The following is a 13,526-nucleotide window of genomic DNA, read 5'->3' on the forward strand; positions in this document are numbered from 1 at the left end:
AAGGATTATATACTTACTCCCTGCTCAGCCGAAATATGGCCACATTTAACTGATGAAGTTCCTCTAAAAGTACAAAAAAGTAAGAAAGGTAACTTTCTGAAAGATGGCAAGAATGCAATCATATTGAGGCCATACAAAATCAATAATAAAAAGAGAAATACCAGTGCGAGACTGTACGACACAACATACCAGCAATAAAAACCAAGATGATTTCTTGTAATAATTAATGAGAATCCATATATTACTACACAGATGAGCAACAAAAAAAGTTGACTTTTAAAAGTTAGAAAACAAAACAACTTAAGACATCAAATTGATGAAATGCATTGAATGCCAAAAAACACATATTAAACTTCAAAAAATGTAGAGTTATAAGAATTTCCCAATAGAAAAACCAGCAAAAACCACAAAAGTTTTGGGGATAAATTGAAATGGAATTCAACATTTATAGAACATTCTCATACAAACATGCTTCGGGCTACAAACTAAGCTAAGTACAACTAATAGAAATAAGCTCATGGTATAAATACTCCATTTAGTATACGCAATTAGGCACCTTGTGCTATCTCAATCAAAGGCAATTAAGTTTAACAGTGTATGTTCAATCCCAAATGTTAATTGTCTAGTGGTAGGCAGAAATGTTTATCACATTATTCATTGTATTTTTCATTTTCTGGATAGCAATCATGAAGAAACTTCTTGTTCAAGGATATTGAGTTGTTGGACTCTCTTCCTACTTATGCAATGAGTCAATTGACTGGCTGAAAAAGTAATTGACTGGACAACATAGCCTTGCTTCAATAAAATTCTTTCAGCCCAAGTAAAATCGAATTATACTTTAAATTCACACAAAGAAATCACAGTCCATCAACCCCTCACAGACGTTTTCTGCCAAATGACAGGACATCAAAATGTCATTTAGATACATAGGATTGCATGCTATATCAATCACAAGTCAAAAGAAATGTTTTATGTCACAAACAGAAGCTCTGATTGAGAGTCAAGACTACACAAAAAGCCAAGTTACTAAAAGTGAAATCTAATTAAATATATATCTAAGAAGAACGTGAACTACAAATAGAACCACCAAAGTATAATCATGAAGGGAGAGTCAACAGTACCTGTAATTTCATCCTTGGCTCGAATAATTTCAGCAGAAGAAGGCGTTCCACTTATGTAATTAACCAGTTCGCCAGACCTAAGCCAATTTTACATTCAAGCAGACAACAATTTGAAAACAAAAGAAAAACATCTATAAGAACCTGAGATCTGTCTAGCTAACAGGAAATCCAGTCAAGCTAACAAGAAATTAATTAGAATATTCTGATTAAGCTATTATACACATATTAAGTTCAGTTCAACTGTGGAAAATCAACGAATATTTCAGATCTTCAATTTTCAAGGAATCGAATAAAGATTTTAGACACAGATGCGTTTGAAATATTTTATGTTTCTCAATTGCCGTTACCTTTGAATGACCTCGCCAACAAAACGAAGCTCTTGGGAGTCTTCAAGATGTGAAAGACGAAGAGTCTGGTAATCGGTCCGTTCGACAATGCTCTGGCGGGAAAGTGAAAATTGCGTGCGCTGAATGCATCTGGATGCCAAAATTTGACGATAGTTCTAAAACGGCGGTTGGAGTCGGTCATACGGATCACAATTCCCGTGGCTCGGCGGCAGAAGCGACGGTCCCGCTGGAAGTCTGTGATGAGAGTTCCAAGGAGGCTTCAGTTCTCCAGAACTGAGAGCGTTGATGTTGCTGTCTTATCTTCTGAGGTCAGTGGAAAGAAGAATCGTTTGATTTGAAGAGGAAAGATAGAAAATAGAGGGAGAAGGATAGGAGACCTGAGTGAGACACAGCATATAAACCCTAAGTTTGAGAGGGCAAGCCAGAGCGAGCGACAGTCCTGCTGTCCCCCTCAAATCTAGGGTTATAGAAAGAAAATACTACTGTAATTGTAAACCGTTTATGACAGAGAGTTCGATTGTTCGAAGCACAGAAGCAGGCTTCAGATCTCGCCGCTCCCTTGAAGTGCAATCGAAAAACCAAACGATCAAAAGCCGTCAGAGAATGTCAAGAAACGATATCTTATAAAAAGCGGTGGCTGCGAATAAACCATTACAAAATACATCAAAGATCAAATACACAACAAACGTATTTCACTGTTGCTTTTTCCCGCTGTTTCTCAGCAACCAAACGCGTCAGTAGAGTGTAGACAACAATGGAAAAACCGAAAAAGAGAGGATACAATAATACCTAAGAAACAGAGAGCACAAGGAATCGCAGTGAACGGGGACGAGAACCAAGCCAAATAAAGATCGTGAATCGCTTGAAATTTTGGGAGTCTTACTAAATTTCGCCTGAATCGCGTGAGCCGAGGTGTTAACTGGCTTTGTTGGTTTTAATTAATTTATTAATAACTGAAAAAAAAATATTCGTTAATAGAAGAAAACACGAGAAACCCGAAAAAAATAAAATAAAATCTTATGCCCCAAAGAAAGAAGAAAGACGAGGAAAGGGAGAGTTTGGCACTTACTTGAGAAGGGTAATTCCAGATGGCTCAAAGCTTCCAAATACCAGTCTAAAGCACAGCACACCCTCGCAAACATACAGATAGTGGGAAAAGTTCAAGCATACACAACACAGCTCTATCAATAGAGCGCAAGATCGTCTCTCCTCTAACAAACATGTTTCATTCCTAACAAACAAGCAAGAATACTAGAAAACCCAAATGGGCTGGCTTATTACAGCAGCACGTCTTCACAGGCATGCCTCAAAGGTGCTGCCATTCTTCTCTTCATTATCAAGCATTCGGACAACCTGTGCCACACCTTCTGCAATTTCCTTCCTGATGACACTATCAGGCATATCAAATGTTCTCCTTCTCATTGATAGTGATTTACCAGTGGGCTGTGGGTCCAACACATCAAGTATCGCTTCAAGCTCATCTATCATTGATCTCTTCGCAGCTCGCACCATCAAATCAGCACCCTAACACATTAGCAGGCGTCATTGAAAAATCACTAGGAAGTAAATAATAGTAACCCTACAGAACTACAATTATAACCAGGAGCATAACAAAGGCAACTTTTTCTCTTGCTCATCATGTGGCAGCTAGAGCAAATAACTACTTAAACCTATGGACATTAATTATACTCCAGAGTCCAGACAAGCCTACCAGCTAGTTAGTTGCGCAAACATCATGCTAACCTAGTAGTTAACAGAGTTATCGTCTTATCGATTGTTCCTTTCCTCCTCCGTTCAAAATCATCTAGAAAAACCACGTTTGAAAAGGTTCATTTTATCATGCTTTCTACACAATGTTCAAGCTTCTTTGACTGCATTTTGTTTCATAAACTATATGGATCAAAATATCAGAGAAGATGCCACGAATGTATTAAGGAATGCTTGAATTCCAGAACAGACCATAGTGCCAGATCAAAGGCATGAAGCATAGACATAAAGCAAAGTAGCCAACTAAGATATAAGGAAAATCAGGGAAACAACTTATCTCCTTATACTGATGTAATATATGGGTAAATTTTATTACCTCAATGGCATCAACAGTAAGAAGTAGTACAATGATTTTCTCAGAGAACCTCTGACGCTCCGCTGCATCACCAGCTATGCGTTTGCGGTAGGAGAAGTTGTTGAACAAGGCCCTAATCTCCTTCAGCTTGGCCTTGGCAACTGCCAGGTCTCTAAGTGCACGAAGAGCCTGTGACCTACGAATCAGATAAGTTCTAAAAGACATCTGGATCATCAAAGCAGCATCTTGAGAAGACAATTCCTTCTGCTTGCCCTTTGCACTTTTAACAGCACCAGTTCTCTTGGCAAATGCCTTTCCCCAGACAAAAACACATGCCACAGAAACAAAACAAAAAATCCCACCATCCACATAAAGAGATTATTCAAGAAAAAGAATGCTAAACCATTTTTGTGAGTCTGAAGAGAAGATTTCCTAAGGATTTAGGAAACATGAATTTTTGTCAAAAAAGATAATGAATCAATAAAAAGAACTTACCATTTTTGCTTAACTTAGTACTCGCAAGCTTATTGGTTGTATCCCAGACTCAGAGGTTCTCAACTTCAATAATGCGTATAGACTGTATAGTGTTTTGATAGAGTGTGAAGAGAGTATAATTAACTTTCCAGTCAACTAAGTTTCCAACACTCTAATTCCCTTTGGGTCAACAGCTGGGCTGATCCTCTGGATCATACCTTTCGACTGGTTGCTTGGTCTTTGTGGTTCTGTTTTTTTCTTCAGTTATATATACATACGGCCCTTTGCCTTGAAACCTTTTGCCCATATTTGAAAAGACATAACAAAGGATATGAGCTATCCGGAATAGGGGAGAGCATAGCTCTAAATAGTATGAATGGTGAAAATAACTCACAAAGTAGATTCAAACTGATTCCCCTTTCGAATTCATGTAGCCAACACCAAACTGCTTGAACAAAGGCTTCGTTTACTAAGCTTAAAGCTAAAACTACTAATTACTAACTAGCATTGAATATAAAGAATTTTCAAAATAAAGTGTCAGAAGAATTATATGCTACTAATTGCAATGGGAATAGCAGGTTTTCTTAGATAGGTGATCGCAAAAATGCTTGAAAGAATTTAATGCACAGAGATTTTGTGATTGACTAATAAAATGTTATTAAAGACAATGATATGAGAAGCTGGAAATCGCATGTACAGAGAAACCCAGGCGAACCTTTTGACATGAAATGCTCATAGGACTTGTAGTTTAAATTGACCTTCAACCAAGAGAAGGCTTTTTACCAAATAAGGTCGATTCTCCTAAGCAATTAAAGGGCTGCGACTATCGCGAGCAATCAAATTGCCATTCCAACCTTGAATTAAAGATTCGACTGGTACTCTAAGTTCTTAATATTGTCAGTAACTTACTCACAATTTTAGATCAACAATTTAAGCAGAACTGCGTTTCATAAAACTGCCATTCCAACCTTGCAATCCTATGTTTACTTTGATGGAACTTAAAAAAATAATCACAAGTACACATGAGGGCGTGAGTACCTGGGGGTAGCCACAAATTGTCAAATTGCTTATATAAATAAACTGCACTACTCAGTACTCAAGATCGGCGAATAGCCCCGTGGTGGAGCAATCCCACTTGGGCCTTATGTTTTTTTCAATATATTAAAAAAACTGCATTATGCAAAGGATGAATCTGAATGGATCAAATAATAAGCGGCAAAAATGTAATTTTAGCGTACCTGTCTTAAAACGATAGCCCCATGATCAGAGGGCTCTTCAATCTGCACCAGACGCGTGGCACACTTTCCCTGCTTCTCTTTCTTACCAATCTTCTTCTTCTCCTTCTCATCCTCCTCATCTGATCCGCTACTCTCCCCTGCATCGCCACTTGATGCTTTGAACGTGTAAGACCGCAATCCATTCTTTCCTTTGCCCTTAATCTCAGCCGTCCACTTATAGTTCTTCTCGATCCCCGCCTTCTTCTCTTCTTTCTTCTTCTTCTCTTCTTTGATCTCCGCTGTCAACTTGTACTTCCTCTCTAATGGACCCTTGATGTCCGCCGTCCATGTGTATTTCCTGTCGCCGGCAGCACTAACCTTCGCGTTTAACAGCCGGTCAAATTTGGACTCGAGCTCGGAGACTCGGTCGCACAGAGTCAGCAAGCTCAGCTCGGTCCCCACTCGCTGATGAATCCTCTTGTAGGAGCAAAATGACGGCGTTCTCTCTACATGGATCAGATCAGTATAGGTGTCAAAGAGCTCGAATGGGCTACGGGTAGGATTTAGGAGATCGAGAGCAAAGTTAAAGTCAGGCTCTGGCTCTTCAATTACAAATGAGGGTAAGGTTACGGTTTTGGGGGTGAAAATGGAGGTTTCTCTGACGGAGAAAGAGGGATAGTAGGGGTCGATGATCTCGATTCTCCTGATTCTGCTCATGGTTACTTGACTCGTTGAATGCTAGATCAATAGTCAGATTGAGCGGATTGAACGGCTTAGGGTTTAGTAGGTGACGAATACACTGACGCTGATTTTATAAAAAGCAGGCTGGAAGGAGAAGAGGCCAAATCTTTGAAGAGAACGAGGAGTCGAGGATGGTAAACGAAATGGTGCCAAGGGGTAAAATCGGGACTTACTTGTCCCAAAGCAGCCGTGGATTATGGCTTTCGATTAGTTTAAACTTTCGGCTAATTAGGTAGCTGGATTAATATGGATCGCCGCATAATGGAGATTGGAGGAGTGTGAATGGACATGAATGTCCACATCAATGGCGGAATATTACATCGACAAGAGAATCTGGGAGTGGGATTTACAGCTTGATTGATTGCGTCAGTGCCAATGCATGTGGCTTCTGAAAGCTGACCCACGTGGTTTAAGAGAGATGATGAGAAGGTTTTGTATAGAATTTGGGCTGGGCCGAGTACATGGGATGTGAATCATGTGACACAAAGATTCTCGATCAACGTGGGCTTCTGAATGATGTTGGGCTCTAAAATCTGATCCGATGAAAAAAGGTTTGAATAAAAATTATTTTCTCAATTCCCACACTATGAACCGCTGCAATCGATATATAACTGAATATCACAACATGTGCACGGTTACTTCCCATGATTCCTCAAAAAAGAACGACGAAGAGATACTCATCAATTCTACAGAAGAAACTATAGAAACTAGAATCGGAACTCAACGAAGCGTCGAAGCCCTCTCTCTTCCACCAGACACTCCGGACCACGACCGCTACTCACGAGACATCGAACAACGATTCGTCTTCCTGACAACTCTATTATCGGCGGAACTCTCTTCGCAACCGATGTCGTCGACTCACCACTTGCAGCACACCCAACGCACGCTCAAGGAACTCGAAGCCGCGTATCATGATTCATGACTGGGACAATTTCAAAAGAATCAAAACGTCGACGCTTGATCACATCGACTCGGCTTCCACGCGCGTGATCGTGCACGGAGTCCTGCTTTAACGATGATGAGGAAGATGATCGAGTCGACGTGGGTTCAGAGGGTTTTGAAGATGCGGCGAAGCTTGTTGAAGGACTGAGTGAAGAAAAAATAATGGCTGTGGAGATTGTCAAGGAAGAGGAGAAGAGGGAGATCAGTGTTTGTGTGTGGAAGTCGTATTGTAGGGATATGGTTAGTGCTACGGTGTGTTGAATTATAATTTGCATTTTCAGATAATTGTAGCATTCTCTAGAAAGTTGTAGCATTCAAGATAGCTAGTTTTCCATCAAGTGTCTCTTAGTATTCCAAAGCATACATTAATGATCTAAGTTTCTAGGCCTCTCTGTTTCTAGGCCTCTCTGTTTCTAGATTTCTCTGTACAAGTTTATTTAAGTGGGCTGTAGAAGTCTTGTAATTAAACTTAAATTGTACTCAAACAAAGACTAAGAGTTGTAGCTCCAAACTAAATAAAAGAAGTTTGTTTATCATCATCAAAAGAACCTCACTTCGCTGTTTAACCAACAAATTTGGTATCGGAGCCTCGCCTTTGTGCCGTTGTCTTCTCAATTATCATGGCAGCAGTCAATCCTCCAATCCCATTCCAAACAAATCAAGTTCCGGTTTTTGACGGTGAGCATTACGACTATTGGAGTGCTCAAATGGAAACAATTTTTATTTCTCAATAGCTTTGGGATGTAGTTGAAGAAGGCTATGAAGAACCTCCATCAAGGGACTCTACAACACTGTCAAAGGAAAAGCAAAAGGAGTACAAGCAAAATGTGAAAAGAAATGCTTTGGCTTTGAGATTGATACAACAAGGGGTAGGCAAAGCCATCTTTCCCAGAATTTTTGGGACTAAAAAAGCAAAGGAAGCATGAGAAATTTTATAGAGAGAGTTTCAAGGCTCTAACAAAGTCATCTCCATAAAGCTTCAAACCTTGTGGAGAGAATTTGACAATTTTATCATGAATGAAAGTGAAAATGTACGTGATTATTTTTCAAGAGTTGCAGAAGTGGTCAATCAAATCAAGAGTTGCGGTGACACTATTCAAGATCAGAAGATTGTTGAAAAAATTCTCAGAAGTTTACCTCCAAAATTTGAGCATGTTGTGGCTGCAATTGAAGAATCAAAGGATTTGAAGAAGTTGACGATGTATGAACTCATGGGATCTCTTGAAGCGCATGAAAAAAGAATGAGTAGATTCACAACTCAGCCTTTGGAGCAAGCTTTTCAGACTAAACTCAATATTTCAGAGAAGAAGCCTTTCAAGCAAGGACAAGAGCAAAGAGGGGGACCATCTCAAAGAAGAGGTTATCATGGAAGAGGCCATAAAAATCAACAGTCAAGCCGAGGTAGGAGCAGAGCACCAAGAGAACATTGGCTACAAAGAGGTAATTCTGATCCTTATTGCTTTATTTGCAAGAAGCCTGGACATCAATCTAAAGAATGTCGATATAGATGCACTTCTTGCAAAATTCCAAATCATTCACAAAGAGACTGCTGGTTCCGAAACAAAAAAGAAGGCAATGAAGTCAATTTTTCTAAAGAAGAAGAAGCTGAAAATGAATTGTTCTATACTTGCATGAATGCCGAGCATGGTTCGCATGATTTTTGGTATGTGGATAGTGGATGCAGTAGCCATATGATAGGCAATCCAGAACTTTTTGTGAAGCTTGATCCAAGTTATTCTTCTCAAGTTAAAATTGGAGATGGGAAGCTTTTGGATGTTCGAGGAAAAGGGGTAATTTCTGTCCACACTAAAGAAGGTGGCACAAAGCAAATTCATGATGTGTTGCTGGTTCCAGGTTTGAGCCAAAATCTTCTTAGTGTCGGCCAATTAATGCAAAAAGGCTACTCACTCTTATTTAATGAAGATAAATGCAAGATCTATGACAAGAACAACAATCTGATTGTTGCGATGATGCAAATAACGCAAAACAAAATTTTTCCTCTCCATATGTCATCTAATCAGCAGATGGCCTTGAAGAGTGAGACTACGGATGCTTCTTATCTTTGGCATTTAAGGTATGGGCATTTACATTACAATGCACTCAAGTTATTAAATCAAAAAAATATGGTGAATGGCCTTCCTCTTATTGAGAAAGAAGAAAAGGTTTGTGAAGGTTGTGTCTATGGAAAGATGCATCGGCTTCCTTTCCCAAAACAAATGTCTTGGAGAGCTTTTGCCCCTCTAGAGCTAGTTCATGCAGATATTTGGGGTCCAACAAGAATCCCATCCTTGAACAACAAAAGGTTTTTCATTCTTTTTGTTGATGACTTCACAAGAATGTCATGGCTGTATTTTCTTGAAAAGAAATCAGATGCTTTCTCAACTTTTCTACAGTTTCAAGCCTTTGCAGAGAGGCAAAGTGGTTGCCAGCTGAAAATTCTAAGAACAGATCATGGTGGAGAATTTATATATACTCCATTCATGGAATATTGTCAAAAACAAGGTATTCAAAGGCAGCTAACAATGAAGTACAACCCTCAACAGAACGGCGTAGCTGAGAGAAAGAATCGTACTATTGTAGAAATGGCACGAAGTATGCTGAAAGGAAAGGGGCTACCTAATAAGCTATGGGCTGAAGCCATGAACACGGCAATTTATATTTTGAATCGCTCTTCTACAAAATCCGTTTGAGATAAGACACCATTTGAAGCATGGATAGGCCGAAAACCACAAGTAAGTCATCTGAAAGTCTTTGGGAGCATTGCATATGCCTTAGTACAGTCTCCTAACAAAGACAAGATTGATCAGAAGGGTGAAAAGTTTCTATTTATTGGTTATAGTAACGAATCGAAAGGATATCGTCTCCTTAATCTCAAAACTAATCTGCTTGTTATCTCTAGAGACGTGATTTTTGATGAAGCTACCAATTGGAATTGGGAAGAAGGTACATCTCAAAATCCATCCTCGTTTGAATTTTTTGATTCTTTACCTGAAAATGTTGGTCGGTCAAGTTCAAGTGCAGCTGCAGATATTTCAAATCAAGAGCCAAGTTCAGAGTCACCACCAAAGAAATTTCGCTCTATAAATGATATCTATGAATCTTGTGAAGTTGCATTTTTTGCTTCTGAACCTCAGACATTTGAAGAAGCCAAGAAAGATGAAGTTTGGCGTAAAGCCATGGATGAAGAGATGCATATGATTAAAAAAAATCAAACATGGGAGCTTGTGGACCTGCCAGAAGGCAAGGATATTATTGGGCTAAAATGGGTTTACAAAACCAAATTCAATGAGGATGGTTCCATTCATAAGCACAAGGCTCGACTTGTTGCGAAAGGATATTCACAGCAGCCAGGGATAGATTTCAATGAAACATTTGCTCCGGTTGCTCGTATGGAGACCGTGAGAACAGTTTTAGCCTTGGTAAGTCAAAAGGAGTTGCAAGTTTTTCAGCTTGATGTAAAATCGGCTTTTTTAAATGGAGTGCTCGAAGAAGAAATTTATGTTGAGCAACCTCCTGGTTATGCAGTTAAAGGTGAGGAAGGAAAAGTGTATAAATTACGAAAGGCGCTCTATGGTCTCAAACAAGCTCCAAGAGCTTGGAATAGTCGGATTGATAGTTACTTTCAGAAGAACAAATTTCAAAGGTGCCCAAGTGAGCCATCTCTCTATGTGAGAATTGAAGGTACGAATGATTTTCTTATTGTTTGTCTCTATGTGGATGATTTAATATATATAGGAAATAATCCTAAGTTGAATGAAGAATTTAAAAGGGCTATGATGTGTGAATTTGAGCTGACTGATTTGGGGCTTATGAAGTATTTTCTTGGCATAAAAGTGAAGCAAAGGAAAGGAGAAATCGTTATTTCTCAAGAAAAATACATTGATGATTTGCTGAAAAAATTTCACATGGTGAATTGTAAGCCAGCATCTACTCCTATGATGTTCAATGAGAAGCTACAGCAGCATGATGGAGCTCAGCAAGCAGATGGAAAAATTTATCGAAGTCTTGTTGGCTCATTGATATATTTAACAAATACAAGGCCGGACATTGAGTATGCCGTGAGTGTTGTTTCAAGATATATGAATCAGCCAAGCAAACTACATTTTGCAGCAGCAAAACGGATCCTACGTTATTTACAAGGAACTAAAAAGCTTGGCATCAAGTATGTGAAAGAAGAAAATAACAAGCTGACTGGTTTCACTGATAGTGACTGGGCAGGGTCACTTGATGATCGTAAAAGCACATCAGGTTATATCTTTTGTTTGGGTACCAAAGTTATTTCTTGGTGTTCGAAGAAACAGAAAACTGTAGCATTATCATCAGCTGAAACAGAGTATATTTCAGCAACTTATGCGGCTTGTGAAGCTGTTTGGCTCAGAAGACTTCTCAAAGATTTGCTTGAAGATGACAAGGAGCCGACTATTATATATTGTGATAATATGTCTGCAATAGCAATGACCAAGAATCCAGTATTCCATGCGAGATCAAAGCACATAGATATACGCTATCACTTCATCAGGGATCTGGTTAGTAAAGGAGAAATTTGTTTGGAGTTCATAAACACTCATCAACAGCTTGCAGATGTTCTTACAAAGGCACCAACAATGAAGAAGCTGGAGATTTTTTTGGAGAACATGAAGATTGCAAATTAAGAGGGGGTGTTGAATTATAATTTGCATTTCCAGATAATTGTAGCATTCTCTAGAAAGTTGTAGCATTCAAGATAGCTAGTTTTCCATCAAGTGTCTCTTAGTATTCCAAAGCATGCATTAATGATCTAAGTTTCTAGGCCTCTTTGTTTCTAGATTTCTTTGTACAAGTTTATTTAAGTGGGTTGTAGAAGTCTTGTAATTGAACTTAGATTGTACTCAAACAAAGACTAAGAGCTGTAGCTCCAAACTAAATAAAAGAAGTTTGTTTATCATCATCAAAAGAATCTCACTTCCGCTGTTTAACCAACACGGTGTTGATGGGTGGAGCGATGGTAAGGTTTTCAGGTTGTTTTATTTCAATGATTTTGTAATATTAATTTGGATTTTGAGGTAAGAGGAGTATACTATTCTATCTCTATGACCTAATAATAAGGAATGTCTAGAGTCTAGACTAGATGCATGTGGCAGCATGGAATTTGACGAATCCGATGTTGTCTAAACCCTCTATTTGCACAACTCGGTCGGTGATCTCACGTACATTTGCGAAGTCAAAACTCCATATTGGGGATATGGGCCGTGGTTTGTTCAAGTGTCTAGTGTTTCAAAAATTGGTTGTTTATGTTGGGAGACATTCTTGAAAATGGCAGTTTCCATTGTTAGTGTCTCCTCACACATAAGCTAGCTAGCTAGCTAGCCATATATCCTTCATTCCAACTTCTCAACTACTCTGATATATGGGGAAGTAAAAAAAAAGTGCAATGAGCCATGTTAGATATGGTGAATAATGCATATATATCAATAATGTATTAGGAGGACTTTAGAGGAATATATACCACATATATCCTGTGCAATGATCGTGAATTGATCACAACAAAAGTAGTTTGCATCATAAACGCCGTAGTCGAGTCCATGGTCGATTACAAAGTGAATGTTGAAAAAACAATGTAGTCCCATCCCATGACACATGCATAATATGGAATTTTTGGCCTTTGTAGCTAAAAAGCTACGTTTGTCTATTGTTAACTGGTGGTGTTTGGTGCGCTGGATCATAATCTGTCCACGTCTCTACTCGAGCTTCTTGCGCTCTAATACTCGGACTCTATGGTTCCTATAACAGTACTGGTACCAAATCCTTTTACAGATTGTACTCTAGCTTCCTGCATAATCTTTTCCCCAATTCATTAATTAAATCAGAAATGACAACTAATAAGAGGATGAAGTACGTAGTTGATAGATGCAAATAGAACACATTCATATTGATTGTTGATCATTTAAATCAACAAGAAGTTAGTAATATACATGCAATATTCCTCACTAGTCCTCATATTTCTGGGCTTCCCTTGTTAGAAATATCATAGAAAATGAACGTCAATCAATTAATTAGGAGGACAAATTATAGCTAGATCGAAAGGATGCAATAAGGGATTAATTAAACACTAGTTACTTCAGTTGTGACATGGAGTTCGGGTCCTTGGTTGCGAGTAATCAGAGTTAAACCCTGGATGTTCACTGTGGCTACTACTTTTCTGAGGCACACGCCATGAAACGGAATTAACTACAGGATCAGGCTTCACAGGAGCAACACCTGCACTACTCTCTTTGTCTTCTTTCACGTTCTTCATTTCCTCATTTGGAATATCTGACTCCTCATCCAACTCTTGGGTGGCTGCTGCTGGATCTTCATCTTCACTTCTCCATATGTTACTTGTTCCTTTATCCTCTGAAAAATCCATCTTCACCTGCACCATATATACCACAACAACAAGTCCTGTTAATTAAAATAAGGTATAAAAGTTTTGATGATGATGACGATGAAATAAAAGTATAGCACCAGAGACCATGCTAGAGCCAACGATTTTTGTGTTAGAAGTACCCTTATCATCATCGATCCGAAAATTGCGAGCATTACATGCATGCAAGGAAAGACAAAGGAAGATAAAGATGCTACAAAGGCCAGCTGCTTCAGACAT

At 38.9% G+C, this 13,526-nt stretch overlaps 2 protein-coding genes across 2 annotated transcripts; both read right to left on the minus strand.

The window, feature by feature from the left end:
- Positions 1–2,470: 2,470 nt before the first annotated feature.
- LOC120003952 (BAG family molecular chaperone regulator 7-like) lies at positions 2,471–6,166 on the minus strand. Its single transcript, XM_038853119.1, has 3 exons — positions 5,243–6,166; positions 3,552–3,842; positions 2,471–2,992 (listed from the first exon to the last, which is right to left on the minus strand). Exons 1-3 carry the CDS (start codon positions 5,936–5,938, stop codon positions 2,762–2,764), a joined length of 1,218 nt encoding a protein of 405 aa, XP_038709047.1. The 5' UTR covers positions 5,939–6,166; the 3' UTR covers positions 2,471–2,761.
- Positions 6,167–12,816: 6,650 nt separating this feature from the next.
- LOC120004199 lies at positions 12,817–13,526 on the minus strand. Its single transcript, XM_038853470.1, has 2 exons — positions 13,395–13,526; positions 12,817–13,295 (listed from the first exon to the last, which is right to left on the minus strand). Exons 1-2 carry the CDS (start codon positions 13,524–13,526, stop codon positions 13,002–13,004), a joined length of 426 nt encoding a protein of 141 aa, XP_038709398.1. The 3' UTR covers positions 12,817–13,001.

The sequence above is a fragment of the Tripterygium wilfordii genome, chromosome 8, assembly GCF_013401445.1.
Source record: "Tripterygium wilfordii isolate XIE 37 chromosome 8, ASM1340144v1, whole genome shotgun sequence".
Lineage (NCBI taxonomy): Eukaryota > Viridiplantae > Streptophyta > Magnoliopsida > Celastrales > Celastraceae > Tripterygium > Tripterygium wilfordii.